Raw genomic sequence first — 25,665 nt, forward strand, 5'->3', positions numbered from 1 at the left:
ATAGTGTATATTTGAGTGAGTTCATATTTAAGAATTGCTTCACCGGGCGGTGGTGGTGGTGCACGCCTTTAATCCCAGCAATCGGGAGGCAGAGACAGGCAGATCTCTGTGAGTTTGAGGCCAGCCTGGGCTATACAGAGCAAGTTCCAGCACAGGTTTGAAAGCTACAGAGAAGCCCTATCCTGTAAAACAAACGAAACAAAGCAAAACACAAACATACCACACAAAATGCCTGGAGATCAGGAATTCGGAATTATCCTCTGAAGCATAGTTCATATGCCTCGTCTGCATAATACCTTGTCAGGCAGTGCCTGCAGATGTTTAACCCAGTACTCAGGAGGCAGAGGCAGACGGATCTCTGAGTTTGAGGCCAACTATGTATAGTGAGTTCCAGGACAACAAGACTGTTTCACAGAGAAACCCGAAACAAAAATAAAACAAAAACCCTTGTCTTAAAGAAATCAAGAAATCTACAGGATGAAACTAAAGCTGAAATGTAAGGAAGAATGGGAGGGTTACAATTAAGGACTTGATTAATTTTGTTTTTTCTAAACAGGCCGAGGATGACTTCTGATTTGCTGGGCTCTTCCTACCTCAGCCCCCTCAGAGTTGAGAATTAACAATGGTGATTAATTAACCTTGATCGTCAAGCTGGTACACAGTGAATCTGAGAGGCTAGCCTCGTACACATAACACCCCATCTCAAAATAAATAAACAATCCAAGGCTCAGGCCCCATGTGTCAGAGCTTCCAGTCTCACTGAGGACAGAGGAGCAAGCATGGGATTGTATTTCTTGTGTCTTCTGCATCTGCCTCTCCTATCGAAAATGTGCTTCCAGGAGAGGTTCCTAGGTCAGAAGATGAAGATGTCCAGAAAGTGACCGCAAATATAAAAACAAACAAAAAAACTTTATCTGAGACTAGGCAGTCGGTTCGCCTCTCCCTCTGCAGTCTTGGCTGACCTGGAGCTCACTGTGGCTGTCTTCGACTCGCAGAGATGCGTCCCCTGTGTCCGGAGTCCTGTGCCGCCACTAGTCTCATACTCCTCAAACTTAAGGGATGTGGGAGTCACCTGAGCTTTTCTTTGTTTTGATTTTTTTTAAATGGTTTTTAAATTTTTAAAATTTTGCTTTTTAATAAATTTGTGAGTGGAGCAGAAGAGCGGTTAAGAGCAGTTGGTGCTCTTCCAGAGGCCCACAGTTCTGTCCCCCAGACTCACATCAGGCAGCTCCAACACATAAACAAAAATAAAGGAATCCTTAAAAACTTTACTGGACATGGTAGCAGACATCCTTACTCCTAGCACTGCCTAGCAGAAGTAGGTAGACGTCTGTGACCTCGAGGTCAGCTCATGTACATACTCACTTCCAGGACAGACAAGGCTACACGGGGAGAGCGTGTTTCCAAAAAGAAAAAAAAGGGGGGGGGAGAGAGAAAAGAAAAGAAAAAAAGAAAAGAAACATTTATTTTATATTTACTTTTGGGTTTGGGGTTTTTTTCGAGACAGGGTTTCTCTATGTAACAGCCCTAGCTGTCCTGAAACTCACTCTGTAGACCAGGCTGGCCTCAAACTTCCAGAAATCCGCCTGCCTCTGCCTCCCAAGTGCTGGAATTAAAGGTGTGCGCCACCACACCTGGTTTATCTTATTATTTTTTTATGTGTGTGGATATTTTTCTTGAAGAAGAGGGGGCAGGATGCCCTGATTTGAAGTTCCAGTGACCCTTCATAGGTGTGCTGGTCCTGGGGATCGAACCTGCGTCCTCTGCAAGAGCAGCGGGAACTCCTGACCACTGTGCTATCACTCCAGCTCCTGAATTAAAAAAGAAAAATTGCAAATTCTAGGCTCTCGGAATTAAAGTTCCAGAGAATCCTCAGATTCTCTTCAAAGCTTTATTTTTTTTTAATATGTAGCCCAAGGTGACCTCACACCATGTAGCTCAGGCTAGCCTTAAACTCCAAAGTACTAGAGTTACATGTATGCATCTTGTTTTAAGTGACCAAAATCTATCCTTTTCCTATTAGTCAGGCTAATCCTTGACAAATCAATTTGTCATCCGCGAAGTCACTTAACCGGCACCTGGCTGGGAAAGCTGTCTGAGAGAAGGGGAATCAAGCAGGCTTGAAAAAAACCGAATTGACATGACTGAGACAAATCGCGGGCAGTTTTTGTTTGAACTTCCATCACCATCCAACACCCCAAAGCTCCCGCCTATAACTTCCAGCACCTTTGGGTGAAGGCGTGTCGCCCCCCCCCCCTTCATCCTCTGGTTCTGTTATCTGGTTGTGTTATCAACTTTTCATGTGCCCTGGTACAGAGCTTCAGTGCCATTCTGCCACTCCGCCCCCGGCTCGGCCTCGTTCAAGTACAGCTCTCCTCTTCCACATTGCTAACTTAACATTTTTAAAACTGGTTTTTACAATTTGCGGTTCAGAGGAGGCCAAAGTGCAGTCCTAGCACGCTCCCCAACTAACTTCACTAGGGGGCGCGACGGCCCCGGCGACGCAGCGACTGAGGCCCAGTGGCACCCACCCCCTTAGGGCTCCCAGCGTTTGGCCGTAGGCTACCACCGCTCCTCCTACGACCTGAGCTAGAAAACCCGGGCGGCGCTGAAGCTGCGGCCAGAGACTTCTAAGAGGCCCCCCACACAGTCTGGGAGGCATCGCCCGGGCCTGAGCTCGCCCTCCTGTGCTGGGCGCCGCGAGCTGGTAACCAAGCGCACATGGCCCGCCCGGCCCTGTTTGTCCTGGCAGCACGCCGCCGCTATTTGAGGCGGTTTTTATCTCCCAGAAACCAGCAAAACCCCAAGCCGAGTCTAGGAAGATGAAAGGGGCCGAGGGGCCTGGGATGGGAGGACTGTAAGGCTGCGGCGAGCGGGAGCTGGCACCGGACAGGCGGAGTCCGGGAGGCGACATGGCCAGCCACTGGGGTGGGGGTTGGGGGGATCCTGTGCGCCACAGAGCCGGGGTCCGCTGTCGCCCTCCGCCTCGGGTGTGCTCCCAGGCGCCCCCCACGTCCTGCCCACTCTCCGGGTCTCCTTTGACACAGCCCCCAGCCCACGCGACAAGTCCTCGGAACTCGGATTTCTTCAAAGCGCCTTTGAAGCCGCGTGCCCGGCCAGAAGGCTGGGGATCTTGCACCTGGGCAAAGGCACGGGTGGAGCGGGATGGGGTCGCCTTCGGGTCCCGCTCCTCCAGTCTGGCGACGGGGTGGACTGCGGCCCGGGCGCCGCTGCCCGGGAAAGCACCCTATGCAACCCCTCAGCCCAGCGGGGGAGCCCTGGGGGCAGGGGCTGCACAAAGCCCTATTGTGGCTTGGGGACGGCCGCCACAGAGTGGCTTTTGTTCCTGCACTAACTTCGAGGCAGGAACGACTGATTGCAGGCCCCGGGCAGGGGGCGGGTTACGTGCCAGGCGGGTCAGCGGTCCGGGAGTCTCACCATCGCCGCGCTGGGGCTGCGCTGCGAGAAAATCCTGTGACCCTGCCGTGATCACAGTTGATACTCAGGTCAGGTCGCTGCCCAGACCAAGGTCGATGGTACCGACTGAAAAAGCCACGGCCTTCCCAACTCTTCAGATAGCAATAGGCGACTAAAAACAAACTCAGCTCCTACTGGGCGGTGGTAGCGCAGGCCTTTAATCCCGGCATTTGGGAGGCAGAGGCAATAGGCGAATCTTTGTAAGTTCGAGGCCAGCCAGAACTACACAGAAAAACCCTGTCTCGAAAAAGACAAAAAGAAAGAAAAGAAAGAAAAGCTCAACTTCGTTAGAGAGCATGACCGACCAAGTTGCTTTTTTTTTTTTTTAACTTTCAGCATGAAGCGCAATTGTGCCGGATTAAATATCCCTGCCTTGCTAAAGAATTGTCCCATGGCCCATCCATCCCCCACCTCTTCTCATTTTCTCACCAGACACAATTTCAAATCGAACTTTTATTTATTAAATTTTAAAAAAAGACTCCACAAGGGGATGATCCCTTCAACGATGTATGTTCTTCCCAGACTCCACGGGCTTTACCCTTTATTTTGGTAGAAGGAGCAGGGGACAGAACCGGAAGACCCAATAGTCTCAGGAAAGGCGTCCAAAGGCACAAAGCGGCTTTTAAAAGTCACTGGAATGGAGTGGAAACTCAGATTGGGGCCTGTGGATGTAACCCCAAATCTGTGTAGGGACCTCTGTCCTGCAATAAACTCTTTCTCATGGCTTCTAGGCCTTGCACATTGTAGGCATTCAATAAATATTTGATTTACTTGGATTTATTCCCAGAGAAAGCCTTCCCCCACCTACTTTTCAGAAGGGGCACTTCCAAACCAAAGTCCTGTTAGGTGGACTTTCCCCCAAAGGACATCTTCAGATGGCAGCTGCAAGTTCTTCATAACCATGACAACAGGGGATTAGCCTGAGGAGGTCACAGGGGTATGAGAGGGTTAGTGGAGGAACCCGCTCTGCGGTCAAGAGAGCTGGGGTACAGTCCAGTCCTCCCCTCCGTAGGACTTGAAGTTTCACAGCTTCTGGCCTGGCCGGGGCTGGGGATCTTAGTGACCTTACTGAGAGACACCCACATAAACTCTAACTAACAACCCAATTTTAAAAACTCCATTGAAAAAGAAAGTCCACTGAGACCTTGATGATAGAGATCTATGAACAAGATCTCCACTACCGTTTTTGTCTATACAGAAATGCATTTGTCTAGAATTTCCTTAGCAAAAAAGAAAAAAGAAAATCCCCTTCCCTCTCCAGCTCACTCTACCTGACCTGACATAACTTAGATAAATAGAATTATTATTATTACTATTGTTTACTCCTGGTGCATAGGGGTTAAGTACTCAAGGCTGGGGGCAGCCTCCCTGACCCTGGGGTCACCCCATCTTGGGGATCAGATCCCCGTTGGTCTGCCCCCTTCTTGGCACTGTGCTCCCAGCCGGGTTACTAATACCAATCTCCCTAACTCTGCTTCCTAATGAAGAACCACCAGGGGGCAATAAATTATCATCATTGTGTTTGCTTTTTTTAAAAAAAGGCTCAAGGGAACGGAAGCACAGCAGAAGTCTGAACACAGCCTGAAGCTGCTGGGGAAGTGGCAAATAGGGTCGGGAAGCAAAAAGATTCGATGGCAAAGAGTCAATGAGGGTGATGGGAGTCCAAATGGAAGAAAAAAGTAAGAGGCTGTGAACACGGAAGGGAGGAGAAAGTTTAGGAAGCCAGAGCACAGGCGCAGGCAAGGGCTTGAGAGGAGTTTGACTAAGACTTGTGGGTAAAGGGAGAAGAACTAAGGAGATAGCCAGGTTAGGAATGTCTAGGGGTTAGGCGGAGAAAGCCCCCAAGTATAGCATGCATAGGAAAGAGTGAGGGGCAAGCAGTGGCCCACCACACCAAGAGAGCCTGGCAAGAGGACCCTTGAGCTGGAGACCTTCTTCTACTCAGCTCAGATCTCTAGCAGGTTGCTCTGCTCCGGACTGCCTCCAGGGGCTTTTTCTGGGGGTGCAGGCGAGGTGGAAGATCGGGGAGGCTGACTGGCTTCTTCTTCCCCGACGCTGCGGCCCTCCCCCAGCTCCTTAGGGCCACTTGGGGGCGGCCCCGGGCCTGGTTCCCCGTGGGTGCGCTGGTGTTTGCTCAAGTGGTCGCTTCTGGTGAAGCGCTTGGAGCAGAGCAGGCAGGTGAACTTCTTCTCCCGGGTGTGAGTGCGCACATGGCGCTCCAGCTCGTCGGAGCGGGTGAACCTCTTGCCGCAGAAAAGCCAGTTGCAGACGAAAGGCCTCTCGCCAGTGTGCCAGCGCAAGTGGGCTTTCAGATGGGAAGCCTTGCCATACACTTTGCCGCAACCAGGGATGTGGCAGCTGTGAATGGGTTTCTTTCGCAGCCCAGCCGCTGCTGCCCCCAGCCGCTCTAGCTCCTGACAATTGGGGCAGTCGCAAGTAGAACGCCCTGCCCCACTACCGGCATATCCACCACTACCCCCAGTGCCTGCACCCCGCGGGGGCTTGCCTGCACCACTCCCCTCCAGTTGCCCACTATTGCCAACTGCCTTGGGTTTATAGACATCTTGGGGTAGAACATGCTGGGGCCCTGATTGTAGGAGGTGGGGCGCTGGGTAGGGAGCTGGATTGAGGGGGGCAAAGTCAGATGGGTAAGTAGGCAGCTGGGGGTTCAGTGGAGGCTGGGTAGGGCCTGTGGACAGTGTTCCTTGCAGCCCATCACCCTGGCCCTGACCACCACCTAGCCAGTTGCCCCCAGGGTGCATGTCCCACCAAGGAGTAGGTGTGTTGCCTGGACCTGGTGAGATGCCTGCATGAATACCTGCCTTGTACCAGGAACCATAAGGATGGGCCATGTCCAGAGAGGTGTAGACACTAGGCAGGCAGTCAGAAGAGCTGTGTCCCTTGGGCACCAGTAGCCCAGGGTCTTGGGCACCAGTGGGCCCAGGAAACGAGTGGGGAAAGGGTGGATAGTCGTTGGCGTAGCCAGAGGCTGGGGCAGGAGGACTGCCTGCAGGGGAGAGGAGCCCATTGGTGCTTGAAAAGGGAGCTGGGTAGGCGTCCCCCATGGTTTTGGGGGCTGACAGGTCGGAGTATGGCTTCTTTGTGCCTCCTTTTCCCACTGCTGTCCCGCAGTCCCGCAGAGGGCTGGAGCCACCAAATTTACTGCAAGCTGCCGTCAGCATGGCCAGGGGACTGGAGCCATAGTGAGCTTCTTCCTGTAGAGAGAGCGAGATGCACCACTTAGGAGGAAAGATGAGAGTGGGAAGAGTGTAGCTAGCGGCCTGAGACCTACAGACACGGAGGGCAAAGCACACCCGGCAAGAAAAGAAGAGGGAAGAGTGGCGTGCCAGCAAGGCCCTGGACCCCTGGGCCTGGGACAGGAGAGGCCCAGACCAACAGACAGGAAGAGCCCACTGTGGAGTCTGAGGAAGAGCCAGCTGAGGTGAGAATTAGGGTCCTGATAGGAAAGTGAACTTGAAGCAGACAAAAGCCAAGCCACGGCCAGGGACTCAAAAAGGATAGCCCTCAAAGAAGAGCATGACCTGAATGCGGTTGCTCACACCGTAATTTAGGAGGTGGAAGTAAGAAAAACCAGAGCCTCAGGTCACCCTCAGCCACACAGCAGTTCCAGGCCAGAATGGGCGGCATAGACCCTGTCTCAAAAGCAAACAGGCTGGGTATGGTGGTGCATAACTTTATGCTTGAACTCTGTAAACAGAGGCAGGAGGATCTCTGTGAGTTCAAGGCTACCCTGGTCTACATAATAAGTTCCAGGACAGCCAGGGCTATGTAGAGAGACCCTGTCTTACTAAAAAGCCTAGCCCCTTTGGACACCGAGGCAGGTCTCTGAGATGAGATTGGTCAGCACAGCAAGGGCACCGTCTTCCGTACCCTCTCCATAGAAAGCAGTATGGGGGGCACAGAGAGAAGCAAAAGCACTGGGGAACCATGTTGGACCCCAGTCCAGATTTCCCTGGCTTCACCTCGCTTCCATTTCCTGTTTCTGCTCAGTCCATGACTGAAGAGTCACCGCCTCACCTCCCTGAAGTCAAGTCCACAAGTCCCTAGGAAGGAATCTCTTGGCATGGACTTTGGAGCTGGGAAGCTAGAGGAAAGGACAGCAGAGACACTGCTGGGACACTGAGAGGGTATAGGGCTACAGCCGAGTCCAGACTGGTAAAGCAAGAATGGCTTTGAAACAGGCATTGGGCACCTCCTGCTTCTTGATACTAGCTAGTGTTCCTCTGAGCAATGGGAGAGTCCAAAGTCATCAAGACTCTCCAAGACAGGGAGCTGGTTAAGACACTGAATTATACAGCCTTTCTCCTCCATGTCTCAGTATCCCCTAACTTTGTGTGGTCTATGGATGGGCTGGTCCGCACCATACCATTCATGCGAGTGAACAGAAGACATAAAAGTGGACTGAGGAGCTGGAGAGATGGCTCAGTGGTTAAGAGCATTGCCTGCTCTCCCAAAGGTCCTGAGTTCAATTCCCGGCAACCACATGATGGCTCACAACCATCTGTAATGAGGTCTAGTGCCCTCTTCTGACCTGCAGACATACACACAGAAAGAATATTGTATACATAATAAATAAATAATTTTTTTTTAAAGTGGACTGAGGATGTCTTTTAGAAACACAGAAGCTGCTGGGCAGTGGTGGCGCACGCCTTTAATCCCAGCACTTGGGAAACAGAGACAGGGCTGGCCTCACTCTCTGTGAGTTTGAGGCCAGCCTGGTCTAGAGTGAGTTCTGGGACAGACTCCAAAGCTACAGAGAAACCCTGTCTCTTAAAACAAACAAACAAAAAATTCACAGAGGTATCCAGGTGGTGGTGGCGCACGCCTTTAATCCCAGCACTTGGGAGGCAGAGGCCGGCATAATTCTGTGAGTTTGAAGCCAGCCTGGTCTACAGAACAAGTTCCAGAACAGCCAAGGCTACACAGAGAAACCCTTTCTTGAAAAAACAAACAAAAACACAGCTATCTCCTTAAATACCAGTCTGAGCACCCTTGTGACTGTCCTGCCTCAGGAGCTCCTGGTACCCACATTCAGAATCTAATGGGAAGAAATGCAATCTAGCATCCTTGGCTACTATATACAAAATCCTGGGTTCAACCAAATTACCTTACAAAAAAAAAGAGAGAAAATAAGAGATCCTCCAAGAGCTTGGCCATGTGGGGCCAGTGAGGTGGTTTAGTGGGTAAAAGCATTTGTTACCAAGCCTGACGACCTAAGTTCTCCCCTCCCCACACACACCAGAACCCAAAATGATAGGAGAGACCTCCCACAAGCTGTCCTCTGGCTTCCACACATCCTATGGCATGGCATTCACACAAATACCCCTCTCTCTCTCCTCTCTCTCTCTCCTCTCTCTCTCTCTCTCTTCTCTTTCTCCTCTCTCTCTCCTCTCTCTCGTGTGTCTGTGTATCACATATTTTTCTAAAACCTGGTTATTGGGGCTGGAGGGATGGTTTGGCAGCCAAAAGCCCTTACTGCTCTTCCAGAGAACTGGGGTTAGGTTCCCAGCACCCACATGGCAGTTCCAACACCCTCTTCTGGTTCCGCAGGCACCAGGAACACACATGGTGCCCATACATCCATGTAGCAAACACCTACACACGTAAAGTTAAAATAAAAAGTACTAGTTGTGGGGCACGCCTTTAAATCCAGCACTCGGGAGGCAGAGGCAGGTGGATCTCTGTGAGTTCGAGGCCAGCCTGGTCTACAAGAGCTACTTCCAGGACAGGCTCCAAAGCCACAGAGAAACCCTGTCTTGAAAATCAAAAAAAAAAAAAAAATCAATTGTCTAATGTCTTCCTAATAAGCCTTACAAAGCAAGGCAAGAATCCAGGGTTCTCAGACCTGCCTAGCGGCTCCTAGTTCAGTATGTATGTGTGTGAGATGCGATGCCAAGTCCTAGAGATGAGGCTAGTGTCTCCACATCTCAGTGAAGGGCTTTGCAATCATGACTCCTATACCGCCCAACTCTATCTCTGTCTGAGGTCTTGTTAATTCTACAGTCTCCCGCCCAGAGGTGGTAGCCAACACTTTTAATCCCAGCACTCAGGAGGCAGAAGCAGGCAGATCTCTGTGAGAATTCCAGACTGACTCCATAGCTACTGAGAAATCCTGTCTCAAAAAACCAAAAAACAAACAAATAAAATTTCACGGACTCCCAAATATGAGCCATTAAATGCTACCCAAATAAACTGTTGTTCATTGACCATCAGTAAACCTCTGGACTTTCCCAGTAAGGGTTTTCCCAAAGTTTCACCACCCACCCCCACCCCAGACACTTAGTTTCTTTGTGTAGCCCTGGCTGTCCTGGAACTTGCTCTATAGACCAGGCTGGCCTTGAACCTACAAAGATCCTCCTGCCCCTGCCTCCTGAGTGCTGCTGGGATTAAAGGCTTGTGCTACCACCACCAGGCTCCCTGAAGTTTCTAAGGGCCCAAGCAGAGAGGTTAGGGCAGGAAAGCTGGTGGGACAGGAGTAAAACTTAGTATGAAGGGGAGGTGGCAACATAGAAATTCAAAGACTGGTGGAGATACAGAAACACGGGACACAAAGTTGTGGTAGTGACAGAGAAGGGGGGAACTATAAAGGGAGATGTTTGCTTTAAGAAACAGAAATGAACAGGAAAGTTAAAATACAAAAGGGAGGGAGAGCAAGGAAGGCAGAATAAGCAAAGAAAGGTGGTAAGAGATTCTGGGCCAGGAAAGCTAAGGAAAACACAGGAAAAGACCGGAGAAGGAAGCCGGAGGAGGAGGAAGGCATACACTTCCCACCTAAGAAAAACCTACCAGGGCGATGGGCCCCAGACAACCCCAGAGCAGGTCATTCCTCCCTCCTTCTCCCCCTTAGCTGCTGCCCCTCCCCCTCTGCCCAGCATGGTCCTGCTCGGCTCCGGCTCCGGTGGCTTCCCTGCGGTCGGTTTATTTTTAAAAACGCCGATGCGGTCCCCCGCCTGCCCGGCCCTCACACTGTGGCCACAAGGGCCTCAGCCAAGCCCAGGGACCCCACCCAGCTGTGGGGAGGTAGGGAGGAGTAAAAAAGACAGCCAACCCTAGGCTGACATGAGACCCGGACTTTGGGAGCAAGGGCCAAAGGGGGCCATGAAGGTCAGAAAGAAAAAGCAAAGTACTGGCTTGCTCTGGGGGCCAAGCGCTGGAGAAGTTCCATCCCAGCGCTGCTTGCTCTCTGGGAGAGCTGAGGAAAAGGGTTCAGGATTCCGGGCATATGCTCCTATGTATGATCATATGCATTACCTTGTAGAAACCAAGATACCCATTTTCCAGTTTCCCTGTTCCTCATCCCTGTCCCACCACCCTTTAATATAAAAGGCTTAGCCATGTGTGGTGATTCATGCCCTTAGTCCCAGCAGTCAGAAGCAGGCAGGTCTCTATGCGTTTGAGGCCAGTCTGGTCTTCACAGTGAGTTCCAGGACAGTCTACATAGCGAGATCCTCTCTCAAAAAAACGAAAATAAATAAACAAAATAAAAGGCTTAAATTACTGAATGAGGAGCTTCTAAAGAAAGATAAGCCTTTTCTCTGATGTCAAGTGAATCAAGGGGACCGCCTGATTCCAAGTAACTCACAATGGAAATGCTTACTACACTTCTGACAACTGGGACTAGCCGCATAGGCTGAGCACCCTGGCTTCCTGGTCCTACTTCTAGCTTTCTCCCAAGTTTTCTTAATTCACCCAACTTTATAATTTTTAAAAATGTTCTTGTCAGGCAGTGGTAGAGCATGTCTTTAATCCCAGCACTTGGGAGGCAGAAGCAAGCAGATATCTGTGAGTTCAAGGCCAGCTTTGTCTACAGAGAGAATACACAGAGAAGTCTTTTCTTGAAAAACAAATCAATTTTTTCTTCTATTATGAATATTTTATTTTTATCTTTTGGTTTCCTAGGAATTTGAACCCACGGTCTCATCCCTGCTAAGCAAGCACTCCAGCACTGAGCTGTCCCGATAGCACAGGCTTTCCTACTCCATGCCTAGTATCCTTCCCTCCCCCGCTCCCCCTCAGTTCAGCTAAGTGTCTTTACCACAGCGGCTGCTTCCCTCTCTGAATCCCAAGTTCCTTCCACATATCAGAGGGATTCCCAGAACATTGCAGACCCTAAAAACTAGGAATAGAAATGGAGAGACTGCCTTAGGTGGTGGCACACACCTTTAATCCCAGCTCATGGGAGGCAGAGGCAGGCAGATTCTGAGTTTGAGGGCAACCTGGTCTACAGAGTGAGTTCCAGGACAGCCAGAGCTATGTAGAGAGAGACCCTGTCAAAGAGAGAGAGAGAGAGAGAGAGAGAGAGAGAGAGAGAGAGAGAAACTGGTCCATAGTTGGGTTAGGTGAGTCCTGGTCACAGGGAGCTGGAGACTGGCAAGCCCAGCATCCATAAGCACACATTCCTATTGCCAAATGCTTCTGTCTTTCCAGAAATTCTCCCAACTGCCCCTCCCCCAGGCACGCGTGCCACGCTGGCAAGGCTGGGAAGCTGTGCATGCCCATGACACTGTCCTTGCCCTGGCAGACCCAGAACTCATATGCACCTTTTTCTTTCTGCTTCCTCAAAACCATTGTTTCAATATAGGCTGTTGAGTAAAAGTATGTGCCCATAGTCATACATATACATAATAATAAATAAAGAAATTTAGACTCTGTTGGGGAAGGGATCATGAGAACAATCGGTACACAATGCTGTTGAGAATAGGTCTCTGTATCGGAATTCCTATCTGCTTATAGAGTGTGTCCCGCCCTACTGCCTTGTAGGCCTTTACCTCAAACTCAGTCACAAAGTCATTATCTCATAACCTTATGGACACCATTCCTCATGTGGACTGAGCACTAAACTAATCCAGCTTATAGTACACACGCACTCTTGTATACACACACACACACACACACACACACACACCTGTACCCACAAAGTCAGCAATATAGGCAACTCTAACACACACAGGCCGGTGGACACATAAGTGATGTACACACACGCACACACATCTCCCACAGGTTTAGCTAGTTGACTTTCTGATGAGCCAATCACCAAAGACTCGTCACTCCTGGGACCTGAGTTAGTGCACCCAGAACAGAGGCTTTGTTTGCTTGTTTTGTTTTTGAGACATGGTCTTTCTATGGAGCTCCAGTCCTGGAACTCTCTCTGTGGATCGGACTGGCCTCATACTCAGCTGCTTCGCCTCCCAAGTGTTGGGATCAAAGGTGTGTGCCACTACTTCGGGCTGAAATGGTGGCTTCTGAAGGCCCCCAAAATAGGAACAAGTTGATGCTGCTGGAGGGCACTGACATTCAAGGAGGACTATCTCACCCTGAAAGCATCTAGAGAGGGTGACAAAGAACAGCACCAGGTGACTGGAGGACCATAAATCCTCCCTTTCCAACTCTGTGCCTTGGGTCCCCCAGAAGCGATGGCAAAGTTAGTGATTCCTTAAGATCCCGAATTCATATGGTACCCTAGTTCTCTCTATCGTCAGAATCAGAGGCAAGGGATACTGGGGTCCCAGCCTGAGGGGAGTGGCCCAGTCCTCCCTGGCGCCTCCCACTCCCAAAATAGAGCTTAGTTTGTCTTTGGCTGAAAGCTAAATATTTGTGAGCCGGGCAAGCGGCCTCAGACCCTGTCCCTCCTCCTTAGTTCCCTCTCAGGTCAGCCCCCCACATGCAGGGCTGTTCTCCTCTTCTCTCTCACAGCCTCCCTCCTCTCCCACACACCAGCTCCCAGTCCAGGCTCTCTCCTCAACACAGACCTGACCAAATCTTGCTTAGTGTAGGAGCCCTAGACACGGGACTCCCTCCCAAGCCAAAGAACTAGCTGGAGGCTCCTCCATGCCCGCTCAGACACCATCCGCTGTCAGCCTACCTGTTCCCTGCTGTCATTTCTTCTCCCCCACTCCAGTGTTCTTGTACTCCTCACAGTTAGTGCCTAGATGACCTTAGGGGTCCTCACTTTCTTTTTACCTAATTCTCTCTCCCCCTTCTTTGACTGCCCTCTGACCCCTGGCCCTGTTTTCCCCTCCCTTTACTTCTACCCCCTGTTTACCCTTCCTAGGACACTACTCATCATCAGAAGGATTCTGGAAGTGCCTGGCTTTGCAGCTACTGTCTCTGTGAGCTGAGGGGGTGGGGTAGGCATGGGTTAGGACCAGGAAGATTGTAGCTGGTTTCCTAGGAAGAGGAGGAAACAGTTACCTCAAGCAGAGAGGACGCCATCCTCAGGCTGGGGATCAGGTCCCAAGGAGCCAGGCAGATGGAGAGAACCGAGGAGCCAGAGGGAAAGGGGAGAGGGAGGGAGAATGGGAGAGAAGAGATCTAAAGTTAGAAGGGACTGGGGGGTGGGGGTGGGGGGGCTGCTCTCTGTCTGTAGGGATCCACCCTCTAATTACAGCTTTCCCAGCGGAGAAGACTCCGGATCCAATGAGGAGGGCGAGAGAGGCAGGCAGAGGGTCCAAATTTCCTGTTTCATTTGCTGAGCTCCCCAAAGAAGGGATCTGGGAGGGAGAGGAGAAAAGGGGGAGCCCAGGGAGCCGGTGGGAAGCAGGAACATGGGCAAGTTGTCAGAGCTTCTTTGAGGGTGCTACCGGGAGAGGTGAAAAGGGTTGGTAGACCCAGGTGTCCTACATACCCCAGAAATCCAATAGGCATCTGTGGGCAGTCCCCAGAGCTGCTCGGCATCTGTACCTGGGGAGTCTGGGGTTGGCTGTCCCGTCTCCTCTCAAGAGGTCTGGCAGGAAGATGCTGGCAATGGGTGGCCTGAGGGCGCTGGGAGGGATCCACTCTTCTCTCAGGTCGGCTCGCTCTTGTTCCCACTCAGATCCAATCCTACAATCCCACTCTGACTGGGAGTCCTTAGGGCTACTCAGTGGCGCGGCAGCTTCTGTTGCTGCTGCTGCTGCTGCTACCGAGGCTGCTGCTGCCGCCCGCTGCTCTGCTAAAGGAAAGAACAGGAGGGAAAAGGAACAAACCCCAAACCACTAATTAGAGATCTGGGGGGGGGATGGGGGATTGGGGACGACACTCACACAGAAAGACTGGAACACACTGACATACACACTCATGAACAAACACAGGGATGATGCATGCACACGTACCTACTGCTACCCACATTGGACTGTCACTGTGGTGAATGAACACAGACAAACTCACATACAATGAATATGATGACACAATGGGGCACCTACACTACCACCCCCGCCCCCCCAACGCTGGCAATGGAGATGCTTTCTTGTTCATTCAGCCACATAAAATCAGGATGGCACTGTGCGTGTGTGTGTGTGTGTGTGTGTGTATGTGTGTGTATGCGCGTGTGTGTGTGTGCGTGTGCGTTGTGTGGATTAGGAGGGATGATTTGCTCATTCTGATTGTGTCGGTGTCAGTGAGTTAGGTTCTAGAGCCTGGAGCAAGTCATGGGGCGTGGGAAGAGCACAGCACAGTTTGCAGAGGAGGGTATCCTCTATGAGACCTCGGCCCACCTAAGTTTGTAGGGCAGAACCTGGAACTTGAGATTTCAGACACGCAGGAGTGAGGGTCAGAGCAGAAGGCCATTGGGTCAACGGATTTATGCCATACTTAACCTCTTGGGATTAATCTCCCGCTACAAAGAACAGTCCAGCTTCTCTCGCTCCTGATGCACCCGCCAGCTACCATCCCTGAGGCCTTCTTGGCTAGGTTTTTTTTTTTTTTTTTCTCTTTTTTTCTCTGAGACAGGGTTTCTCTGTAGCTTCGGGGCCTGTTCTGGAACTAGCTCTTGTAGACCAGGCTGGCCTTGAACTCACAGAGATTTGCTTTGCGTCTGCCTCCCGAGTGCACCACCAACGCCCAGCTTTTTCTTTATTTATTTTTTTATTTTTATTTTTTTGGCTAGGGTTTTAATGTCCTTCCTTCAGTAGGTGGTCTCTCTCATAAGTCATCTTGCTTCCTTGGTGGGGCTTCATGGCTTCCTTCTCAATGGCCATGCAGCAGTTCCCTCTACAGAAAGAATATATGCTAGTGCTTGATCCGGCCCTCCAACTGTGACATCCCGTCCAGATGAGAAAGAGAAGGAAGGTCGATCAAGACAGAGAGGAAGATCTAAAGTATTAATTTATGCTTTGGCTCTAGGGATAAGTTCATGGGAAAAGACTGGACTGCCAAGTGGTAAACATCTGTTGGGGCTGGTGAGATGGCTCAATGGTTAAAAGCACTGACTGCTCTTCCAGAGGACCCAGGTTCAATTCCCAGAACCCACATGGCAGCTCACACCTGTCTGTAACCCCAGTTCCTGGGGACCCACCAACACCTTCACACAGACATACATTCAGGCAAAACACCAATGCCTATAAAATAAAAAAATAAATAAATTTTTTTTAAAAAAATAGCGTATGTCTCAAAAGAAGACCTGCCTGGAAAGGGGACCTGCACTCCTCCGCTCTCAACCTCGTCTGCCCTTTCCCACTTTCTAGCAGCCCTCCTTCTCCTCATTGGGGGAGAACCCACTTCCTGTTCCTTTTGTCCTCACAGCTCTTCAAAGAAAAAAGTCCAGCCTGGTCTACAGAGTTCCAGGATAGCCAGGGCTGTTACACAGAGAAATCTTGTCTCGAAAAACAAAACAAAACAACAACAAAAAAGAGACAAAACAAAATCTAGAGAAAGCAGAAAAGAAAAGGCAATGACAACAAAACCACCTTTAAAAGAAAGAAAGAAAGAGAGAGAGAGCGAAAGAGAAAGAAAGAAAGAAGCAGACACAGAGGAACAAAGATAGACACAACCGCTTCAGAGAGAAAGAGAACCAGCTACAGGCATAGCCAGGTCTGGAGGAGGTGAAGGGTAAAGCAGCCAGCAGGTGGGGGGCGGGGATGGGGTATAAATAGGGCATAATTGTGTCCGATGATTACATGGGCCACCCCACCCGTCCGCCCAGAAGGAAGTGCCCGTGGTGGGCCGTTCCTATGACCTCGTAATCTCCTCCATGGTGGTGGGGGCCGTTCCTACAACCTCATAGTCTCCTCCATGGTGGGGGGGGGGGGAGTCTAAGGACAAAGTGTTGGTTGAATTTCTAGGGTTTTAAGTAAGAGACTGGAAAGAAGGAAAGGAAGCTCTCCAGCAATTCCTGTATCATTAGAGAAACAGAGGGTAGATCAACCAAGAAACTGAGGCAGCAGGGAAATCTAGATTCTAGGAATAAAGAAACGAGAGAGGGAGTTGGATTCAACCCTGACTGGACAAGAAAGAGAATGAAAGGGTAAAGGATGAATGAAAAGGAGAAGGCAGAGACTCCGCAGGCGGGTAGGTGCCAGGGTCAGCCTTTCCACTCCCTGTGGGAAGGGGTAGATGTACTCAAAGCCAAAGAATGGTAGGAAAAGAAACAGGACGAACAGGATCCCAGGAAGATGTTAGAGCCAGAGCCTGAGGTAGGAACCCAGGTGGGCCGCTGCACACCAACAAGCCTCCAGGACAAGGATCTGTGTCAGCCAGGTGAGGGGATATTGAAGCTGAGACACCACCTTAGCCCACAGCCCTCGGGCTCTGATTTCCGACTTTTTCCCCCACTTAAGACAGCATTGCAAGCCAGCTGTGGATCTGGTATTCCTGGGTCCTGTTCCCCACCCACCCCTCCAGTACCCTCAGCGGCTGGGGGCAGCAACTGGAATCCCTTTCCAAGGACCTACCTCCACCGTCACAGGCCTCCCTCCGCCCAACCTCCCAGGGGGTGGGGCAGCCCAGGCAGAGGCGCCATGTGGCAGCGGCGGGTAAAGGCTGCGGCTCTGGCCCTTCCAGTATAAACCCCCTAGGCATCTGGTTTCTATCCACCACCCCCACCACCCTGGGGGCCCCTTAGCCTCCGCCCATGGCCACCCAGACACTGAGCTCGGAGATGGACGTCCCTCGACGCCTTTCTGATCTCCCAAAGCCAGCACTGGGCTGAACCGCAAGGACCACTCCCTTCCCTCCCTCCCTCCCGCGCTAGAGGTTCAGGGTGGGCTTTCCTAGATCAGAGGGGTTAAATTTGGAACCTGCCTTCAGTTCTAATGATTTTGCATCTTTTGGAAAGGTGGAAGGAGAATGAGACATGGAGAGAATGGAAGGTTTTACCCCCTGCTCCTTGAGGGGTGGAAAAGCTAATTCTACCTGTGCTCACCTGTTCAGGATTTCTCTCTGAAATCTCTATCAAGGGGACTCCTAGGCACTTCCCACGGAGCTGTTACAGAACCGCTTAGAGAGACTCACCAGAAAGGAGAAAATAGAACCCTTTAAACTGACGCACAACCCCACAAGCCTGATGAATAACACACAATCAGGTACACACACTAGCACACTAGAGAACACAGAACCCATTCACATTATGTAATGTGCAGACATCCACACTAACGCACACTGATTCATAGGCGTCCTATACATACGCTAAGGCTCCCTGATTCTCATTCATACCAGCACAAACACGCACAGGTACACACACGCACGTACAGATTCAGTGACCTTGATATGTCTTATGGACCCATCTAGACTCATATCAACGTAGCAGCTCCACACAGGCAAATGTCCCATCACTCGGGAGGTAGAGGCAGAAGAATCAGAAGTTGGAAGTTATCCTCACCTACACAGCGAATTCAAGGTTAGCCTGGGCTACATGAAGCACTGTCTCAAAAAGTGAACAAATCTAAGGTTAGGCAGGATATGGCCAGCCCTATAGATTGCTCTCTCTGTCTCTGACTAGGGTAGGAGCCACCAGGGACCTTTGATCCCTTACTGCCCACACCCACAGGAGTCCAGATACCCAGACGGCCTGAGTAGACTCCTTGGCCCTGGGGAACCCCAGGCATCTCTACCCCCACCCAACTGCCCCCCTGCTCTGTGGCCCTGCTGACTCATCTCTCCCTGTGTGGAGCTCCCCAACCACAGGGGCCTGGAAGAGCAGCTTGGAAAGTTGCGCTCATGTCCCGGGCCCCTAGTCTGGCCACTGCCCGTCCCCAAGCACCCAGGCCCAGCCCTCCTCTTCAGTGGTGAGCTCCAATGACAGACAGTCTATAGGGGACAGGAAAGAGAAGGCACCCAGAAATCAGAAAACAGGAAGACACAGGGTGGGAGACTATCATTTCTGGCACCAGGAGGCTGAGGCCAGCCTTGATGACATTGTGAAACCACACCTCAGAAAGAAAAGATGAGAGGTACACATTTGTAATCCCAGCACTCAGGAAGCTGAGGCAGGAGGATTGCCATAAGTTCTAGATCAGCCTAGGCTCCATACTGAGTTCTGGTACAATATGAGTCAACATGGCATCTACCTGAAAAACCAAAACAGAGATAAACCAGATAGTTCAATGGGGAAGGACAATTGCTACCAGTCCTGATACTCGTGAGTTTGAACCCCATAACCCATATGATGAATGGAAAGAATTGACTCCTGAAAGCTGCCCAGTGACCTCTACATATGTGCACATGCCCCTTCCTCATAAAGAAGAACAAAAACGCAAAAAAACAAAGGCAGATATAGGGTAGATAATGGAAGGGACACGGACAAGAGTTCAGAGGGACAGCTGCCAATCTGATGGGACCTTCCAAGAGCAACGGCTGCTGGCCAGAGAAGTTCGCCCCTTGGGTCAAGGGAAGCAGATGCTCGTGACTTCAGGATCTGGACACTGCCTAGTGCCCCAATTTAGCATTTGATTTGACATTGAGGAGTCTTGAACTCAGAGGCAAAGCTGACGGCACAAGAGAGAAAATGCTGGCAAACTCTATCCAAGACAAGTTGGAAAAGGAGATCCCCACCCCAACAAGTACTAATACACATATATATTCCTGTCTGATGTTTTGTCTGTTTTTTGAGACAGGCTTTCTCTGTGTAGCTTTGGAGCCTGTCCTGGAACTCACTCTGTAGACCAGGCTGGCCTCAAACTCACAGAGATCCCCCTGTCTCTGCCTCCCGAGTGCTGGGATTAAAGGCGTGCACCACCACCAACCGGCTGCATTTCTGTCTTTTACCAGTGCGAGGCTTTAGTCTTGGTTCCCCCTCTTCTCTGAACCTCAGTTTCCTTGGCTGACATTTGAGTCCTGAAATGAAACAGGAGTTTCAGGGGAGACAGATCAGAACCTGAAAGAAGGCCGATCAGAAGAGAGAAGGAGCAGGGAGAGCGAGACCCTGGGGAGGGAGGGGCAGGACAGCAGGTGGAGCCTTCCCTGCTTGGGTGTCTATCATGTTCAGGGAAGCATTGATCTAAGACCCACTGGTCCCCAGGAAAGGCCCACTTATTAACACAGTCCCTAGAGGGCTCCCTTCAGCAGTGCACATATCAAAAATTAGAACAGCACAGAGATCCACATGGCCCCTGTGCAAGGATGACACACAAATTCATGAAGTATTCCATATTTTTATTTGTAGAGGAAAAGTATGCCCTGGAATCCTACATGAAATCTATGAGCATCTTTAGGGCTGGAGAGGCAGTGGTTAAGAGCTTCCATGACTCTTTCAGAGGACCTGAGTTTGGTTTTTCATAGCTATGTCAGGTAGTTCGTGACCATTTATAAATCCAGATCCAGACCCGATGTCTCTGTCCTGCGCTCATGCTCACCCACACAGACACGTACACATAGTTAAAAATAAAATAAATCTTTCTTTTGAGAGGGCTGGGAGAGGGCTTAGTGAGCTAAAGCAATTCCTGTCAAACCTACAAATTTAAACTCAATCCCAAGACCTACACAACAGAAGACTCCTGGCAATTGTCCTTTGACTTCCACACGTGTGTGATATTCACCCCCCCACACACAAACAGTAAATAAAAACGCGTGTATCTACATTTTTGTTTGGGTTTGGGTTTTGAGATAGGGTCTCTCTACATAGGTCTACCTGTACTGGAACTCACTTTGTTGGTCAGGCTGACCTTGAACTCACAGAGTTCTACCTGCCTCTGCCTCCCAAGGGCTGGGATCAAAGAATGCCCAACTAAGAAATGACACTTTGAAATCCTGAACAACACAGGGCTGGAGGGATGGCTTAGCAGTTAGGTGCATTGACAGCTCTTTTGAAGGGCCCATGTTTGATCCCCAGCATCTGGAAGATCACAGCCATCTCGAATTCCAGTTTCAAGTGGATCTGAGCTTCTAGCCTCTTCAAGCACTGAATGCACATGGCACACAGACATACATGCAGGCAAAACACGCACACAATAAGCCAGGGGGTAGTGGCACATATCTTTAATCCTAGCACTCAGGAGGCAAAGGCAGGCGGATCTCTGTAAGTTAGAGGCCAGCCTGGTCTACAGAGGTCGTTCCAGGACAGCAGAGAAATCCTGTCTCAAAAAAAAAAAAAAATTAAAAATCAAGTTAAATTAAGTAAATCTTAAGAAAATTAAATTCTGAATAAAACACAGGCACTCTGGAGACTGAGGTAACTTAAGATCATCTTAAATTAAGGCCAGTCTGGACTACTCAATACGTGAGTTTCACACCAGTCTGGATTCTTGACCTTGAACTCCCAATGCTCCTGTTTCCACCTTCAAAGTGCTGGAATTCCAGATGTATACCATGGTGTCCAGTCTACACAATGTTAGGGATCATACCCTGAGCTTCGTGCATGTCACTCCATCAATTGAGCTACTTCCCAGTTTTTACCGTTCTCTCTCTTTTTTATTTGTGGTGTGGCAAGGGATTAAACCCGGGATCTCCTGCAAGCTGAACAAGCTGCTCTAATTGTTGGGATCACAGATATATGAAATTTGGAATGAGTCTGCAGAGCTCAACATTCACCAAATGTTGCAAGAGCACATTCTGTGTGCAGAGACACAAGAACTAGGCTTAATCCTGCAACCATAAACATGGATGGTACAGCTCTTTGTCTCACAAACTAACCAGTAACTAACAAAAGAAAAGGAATCACTTTAAATAGCGTGAGTAGGGGATGCTATAGGAGGCAGGGTTAATCTAAGTCAGTATTGGGGGAACCAAGGAAGGTGGCTGAGAGAAGGAGGTTGAAGTAGGAGTGTCATGACTTTTAGCTATGTGGTAAGATTCTGCCAAGGAAGCTGGGCAGTGGTGGGGCATGCCTTTAAACCCAACACTCAAGAGATAGAGGCAGGCAGAGATCTCTGTATCTCTGTGAGTTCGAGGCCAGCCACAGAGAAATCCTGACTTAAAAAACAAAACAAAACAAGACAAAAAAATTCTACCAAAGGAAAGAAGGGAAAAAAATGGAAGTAGGTGATGATAGAGAAAGGAAGGCTAAATAAAGACAAGGATTGGTCTGGCTGGGCAGGGTGAGATACAGTGGTAATCCCAACATTTGGGATGGGAGGCAGAAGCAAGAGTATGGTTTTGAGGGCTGAAGAGATGGCTCAGAGGTTAAGAGCATTGCCTGCTCTTCCAAAGGTCCTGAGTTCAATTCCCAGCAACCATATGGTGGCTCACAACCATCTGTAATGAGGTCTGGTGCCCTCTTCTGGCCTGCAGTCATACATGGAAGGAATGCTGTATACATAATTAATAAATAAATAAATTTTTAAAAATGGGGTCTCCTTTAAAAAAAAAAAGAGTATGGTTTTGAATTCCAAGCCACAAACAACATCAACAAAGTTTTATCCCATAAACAACATCAACAAAGTAGAAAGATTGCAAATGCACAGTGTCCCAGGGTCGCCTTTGTGATGCTGATCGAGAACAGACCGCAGCAGGGAGGCTGAGAACAAGCCTGTATTCCCAGCTACTCCAGACACTGTGGCAGGAGGGGCACTAGGCTCCCTAGTTTTGTGAAACTCTGCCACACACACAAAGGGTGGTGGTGGATGCTCGCTATAGATCGCTGGTAGTTGCTTCACAAGTGCAAATTCCCTGGGTTCTGTCCCAGGACTGGAGAGAGAAAAGTGGGGGTGGGAGTGGGGGTATGGTAGAAAATGTCTCATCAGCCCTGCAAGGTATCTGAACTCGATTCCAAGGACAGCATAGAGAAATGTTTGTCTATTAGAAAGATGGCTCTGCCTGCAGGGATGAGAATGAAGTAGGGTCTAGAGGCAGACATTCTGGGTCAATCAGCTGTTTAGTGTGGTGCAAGCCAGGGCAAACTGTTTAACCTATGATGTCTAATGTGCCTCTTCTGTAGAAAGGGGAAACAAGACACTCAACTTCCAGGGTTGTTACAACAATTAGAAATAGGACTCAGTGGGTAAAGGTACCTGCCATCAAACCAGAGTTCCTTCCCTTTGACCCATGGACTCCTGAAAGCTATTCTCTGACCTCCACACAGTCGCTGTGGTACAATACAACCACCCCAAATAAAAATAATTTTTAAAAATCCACAAAACCTAGAAATGTGCGAGCCGCCCACCTGAGCTCCAGCCCAGGGTCTTGCACAAACCAGGCAAGCACCGCACTACTGAACTGCACCTTTAACAACCACTAGGCTACACCTCTAGCCCTTGGGGGAGGACAAACTGGAAATGAGCAAACCAATTGTGTCATTAGGCAACAGAGTGGTTCCATCAAAGTGTGTGTGTGTGGGGGGGGGGGTAACGTGGAAAGGAGAGCCAGCCTGATTGGTCAGGAGGAACGAGCAGGCACACAGGTTTTAATTCTGAATTCAATTCTGAGAATGGCCCTGGACAGCCAGCGGCTCTGGTGGATAGAGTGAGGGAGGGGCTAGCGCCGTATCTGAAGGCCTTCCCTCAGCATTCTAGCGGGAATCCCCTGAACTCGATTGGACTCCTTCTAAAGAACTATTTCCCGACCCTTTGACGGTCATTCCTGTTCTCCCGTTCCTGCCTTTTCTCCTCTGCTTAGAAACTTTCCCCACTACAATTAACCATTGTTAATGAGAGTCCTTAGGAGTCTGCCACTATTCCCATCTCCACCAGCCTCAGTAAACCGGTTATCCTTCTGGATTTCAAAGCACCGTTCGAATTTTTCATGAGGAGGTTCGAAGCAAGACGTGCATACAATGAAAGTGTAAGAGTGAGTCTCAGCTTCCAGCTAAGGCTGTTAGAGAAACAGTTGCAGCCATAGGAACAAAAAGTGAGGTCTGGATTGGGGCATCTCCCATCGCTGACGCTGGCCGCCAGGGACTTCTTGCATGCCTCAGTGTCCGGGTTCCGCGGGCTGGCGAGGGGCGGGACGGCTGGGGGCGGGGCGCAGGCGGGGCAGGCCGGGCCAGGCGCCCGGGCAGGAGGCAGCTGCATATCTGCGGTCCTGACCGCAATTGCTGGGAGTCGCGTCCCGGAGACTGGCGGCGCTGACTCTGCCCGCTGCGGCCGCCGCGCCGATTAGAGCCCGAGAGGGAGGGCCAACCCAGGGAGGGGGGCGGGGGAGTACCGGTGCCCCTTTCCCTCTGTCCTAGCCAGCGCCTCCAGATGCACAGCCGGGTCTTTCTCAGCCTCCCTTATAAACTCAGCATAGGAGTCTTAGTCTTTCAGCCTTGGCTTTATCTAAACTGGATCTAAAGCTAGCGCTTTGGGACCCTGCAACAACAATCTGAAGATGTTGACATCGAGTTACCCCGAGGCTGACTACCTGCCTCTCCCTCTTCCCCAACACCGGAGAAAGAGGACTCAGAAGCTCAGGACTCCAGATTGTCTCATCCTTCTTTCCTTAGAAGCGCTCTCGGCAAAGTAGATTCAAGGATCCAGAGACACACGGGACAATCATTCCGAGGCCAGAGCACCCCCTGCTGGCTGGCTCTAAGCCCCACCCCTCCCCCTCCAGCTGTGTTGGGGGGGGAGGGAGAGCTGGCCTCTTTGATCTAGGAGCGTGGCCACCCCCTCCAGGCGCCCCATTAACCTCCATTATCCCAATTAGACATCCCTCCCAGTCCTGGACACGAGCTTCAAAGCCCCCTTCAGAGTGGAGAGGAGAGGGGTTGACTCTTTTGCCCCTCGCCAAGCCAAGTCATTTTCAGGCAAGACACTGGTATCCGGGTTCCCAGTATGTGTTCATGATAATAGAGCTATAAAAAAGGATCTCGAAAAAATAAATAGTGAAGGGGACCCATTTTTCCTCGTTCCCAGTTTCTTACTAAATAATTGAGGTAGGATCCTGCTAGTTTGACCCGAGCCTCCCATCCACTTACCCAGTTTTATCCTATCCAAAGGGGAGTCAAGAGCCACCCTCCTCCATCCTTAATCCTATCTCAACACTCCCTCTCCTCCTCCCTCCTGGACAATTTCCGCTGGGGGAGCCCGAGCAGGGTTCAGCACAGTGGCCGCTTCCTGGAACATTTTCCTGTATCCGAAACCGCGGCTCCCTCCCCAGGGACCCGCTGATCAAGGCCAGATGGGAGCAGCGATGGGGGTGGAGGCAAAGGAGCCAGACTCTCACCATTACCCCCTCCTGATACATTTACACACCACAGGGAGCCCCTGCCCTGACACACACACACTGACATAGGCATACACCACATGCCACAGTCATACACCCATGGGCATTCATGGCGACACAGGAACCACAGGGCTGAGTCTTAGAGAGCCAACACACCATAGATATCACCACAGCCATCTCCGCCCTACCCCACACCGCTTGAACCACTCGTTGGGCCTTTCTTGCCTCAAAAGGAGACCTTAGGGATCCAAAAATACTGGGACAGTGCTGCAGGAGTTATTAGATTACAAAGGGACAGACTGGGACCTCTGATGTGCCCTACTGCACAGTGTCTAGTATTTAGGACAGCCAGAGCCAAGAGAGAGCAAAATTGGGCAGCTGCAGCAATTCTAGGGTCTGGGGGAGAACACTAGCCTGACTCAAGGACAGATGGGAATTCAGGAAACCTCCCTGGTGACAGATCACTCCTCCTCTCTAGCTGCTGCTCCTCTGAGATTTATAAGGTTTCACCAGCTCTGGCTGGTCTAGGAGATCTCTCAGATCAGCACACATCTACCTCCTTAATGCTGATATTAAAGGTCTGAGTCACCTGGGGTTGGAGAGAGGGCTCAGTGGTTAAGGTTAAGAGTGGCTGTTCTTCCAGAGGACCCGGGGTTCAATTCCCAGCACCCACATGGCAGCACATGGCAGGTCACAACTGTAACTCCTGTTCCAGGAGATCAGACATCTTCACACAGACGTGCATACAGGCAAAACACCAATGCACATTTTAAAAAAAAATTGCCTTGTAGTTCTGGCGCACACCTTTAATCCCAGCACTCGGGAGGCAGAGGCAGGCCAGCCTAGTCTATAGAGAGTTCCAGGACAGGCTTGAAAGCTACAGATGTAATGGTTGTT

General features: G+C 50.5%; 1 protein-coding gene and 1 non-coding gene across 2 annotated transcripts; one reads left to right on the top strand and one right to left on the bottom strand.

Moving 5' to 3' along the window:
- Positions 1-3,915: 3,915 nt before the first annotated feature.
- Sp7 (Sp7 transcription factor) lies at positions 3,916-6,687 on the bottom strand. Its single transcript, XM_048449648.3, has one exon. The coding sequence runs from the start codon at positions 6,657-6,659 to the stop codon at positions 5,424-5,426; it is 1,236 nt and encodes a 411-aa protein (XP_048305605.1). The 5' UTR covers positions 6,660-6,687; the 3' UTR covers positions 3,916-5,423.
- Positions 6,688-19,741: 13,054 nt separating this feature from the next.
- Positions 19,742-19,844, top strand: LOC125410260 (U6 spliceosomal RNA). The gene has a single exon (XR_007235014.1). It is a non-coding gene; the product is annotated as a U6 spliceosomal RNA (small nuclear RNA).
- Positions 19,845-25,665: the final 5,821 nt, after the last annotated feature.

The sequence above is a fragment of the Myodes glareolus genome, chromosome 19 (assembly GCF_982192425.1).
Source record: "Myodes glareolus chromosome 19, mMyoGla1.1, whole genome shotgun sequence".
NCBI classification, from domain to species: domain Eukaryota; kingdom Metazoa; phylum Chordata; class Mammalia; order Rodentia; family Cricetidae; genus Myodes; species Myodes glareolus.

Coding starts and splice junctions, on each gene's coding strand:
- Sp7 (XM_048449648.3), bottom strand. CDS start 6,659: ATGCTGACGGCAGCTTGCAGTAAATTTGGTGGCTCCAGCCCTCTGCGG.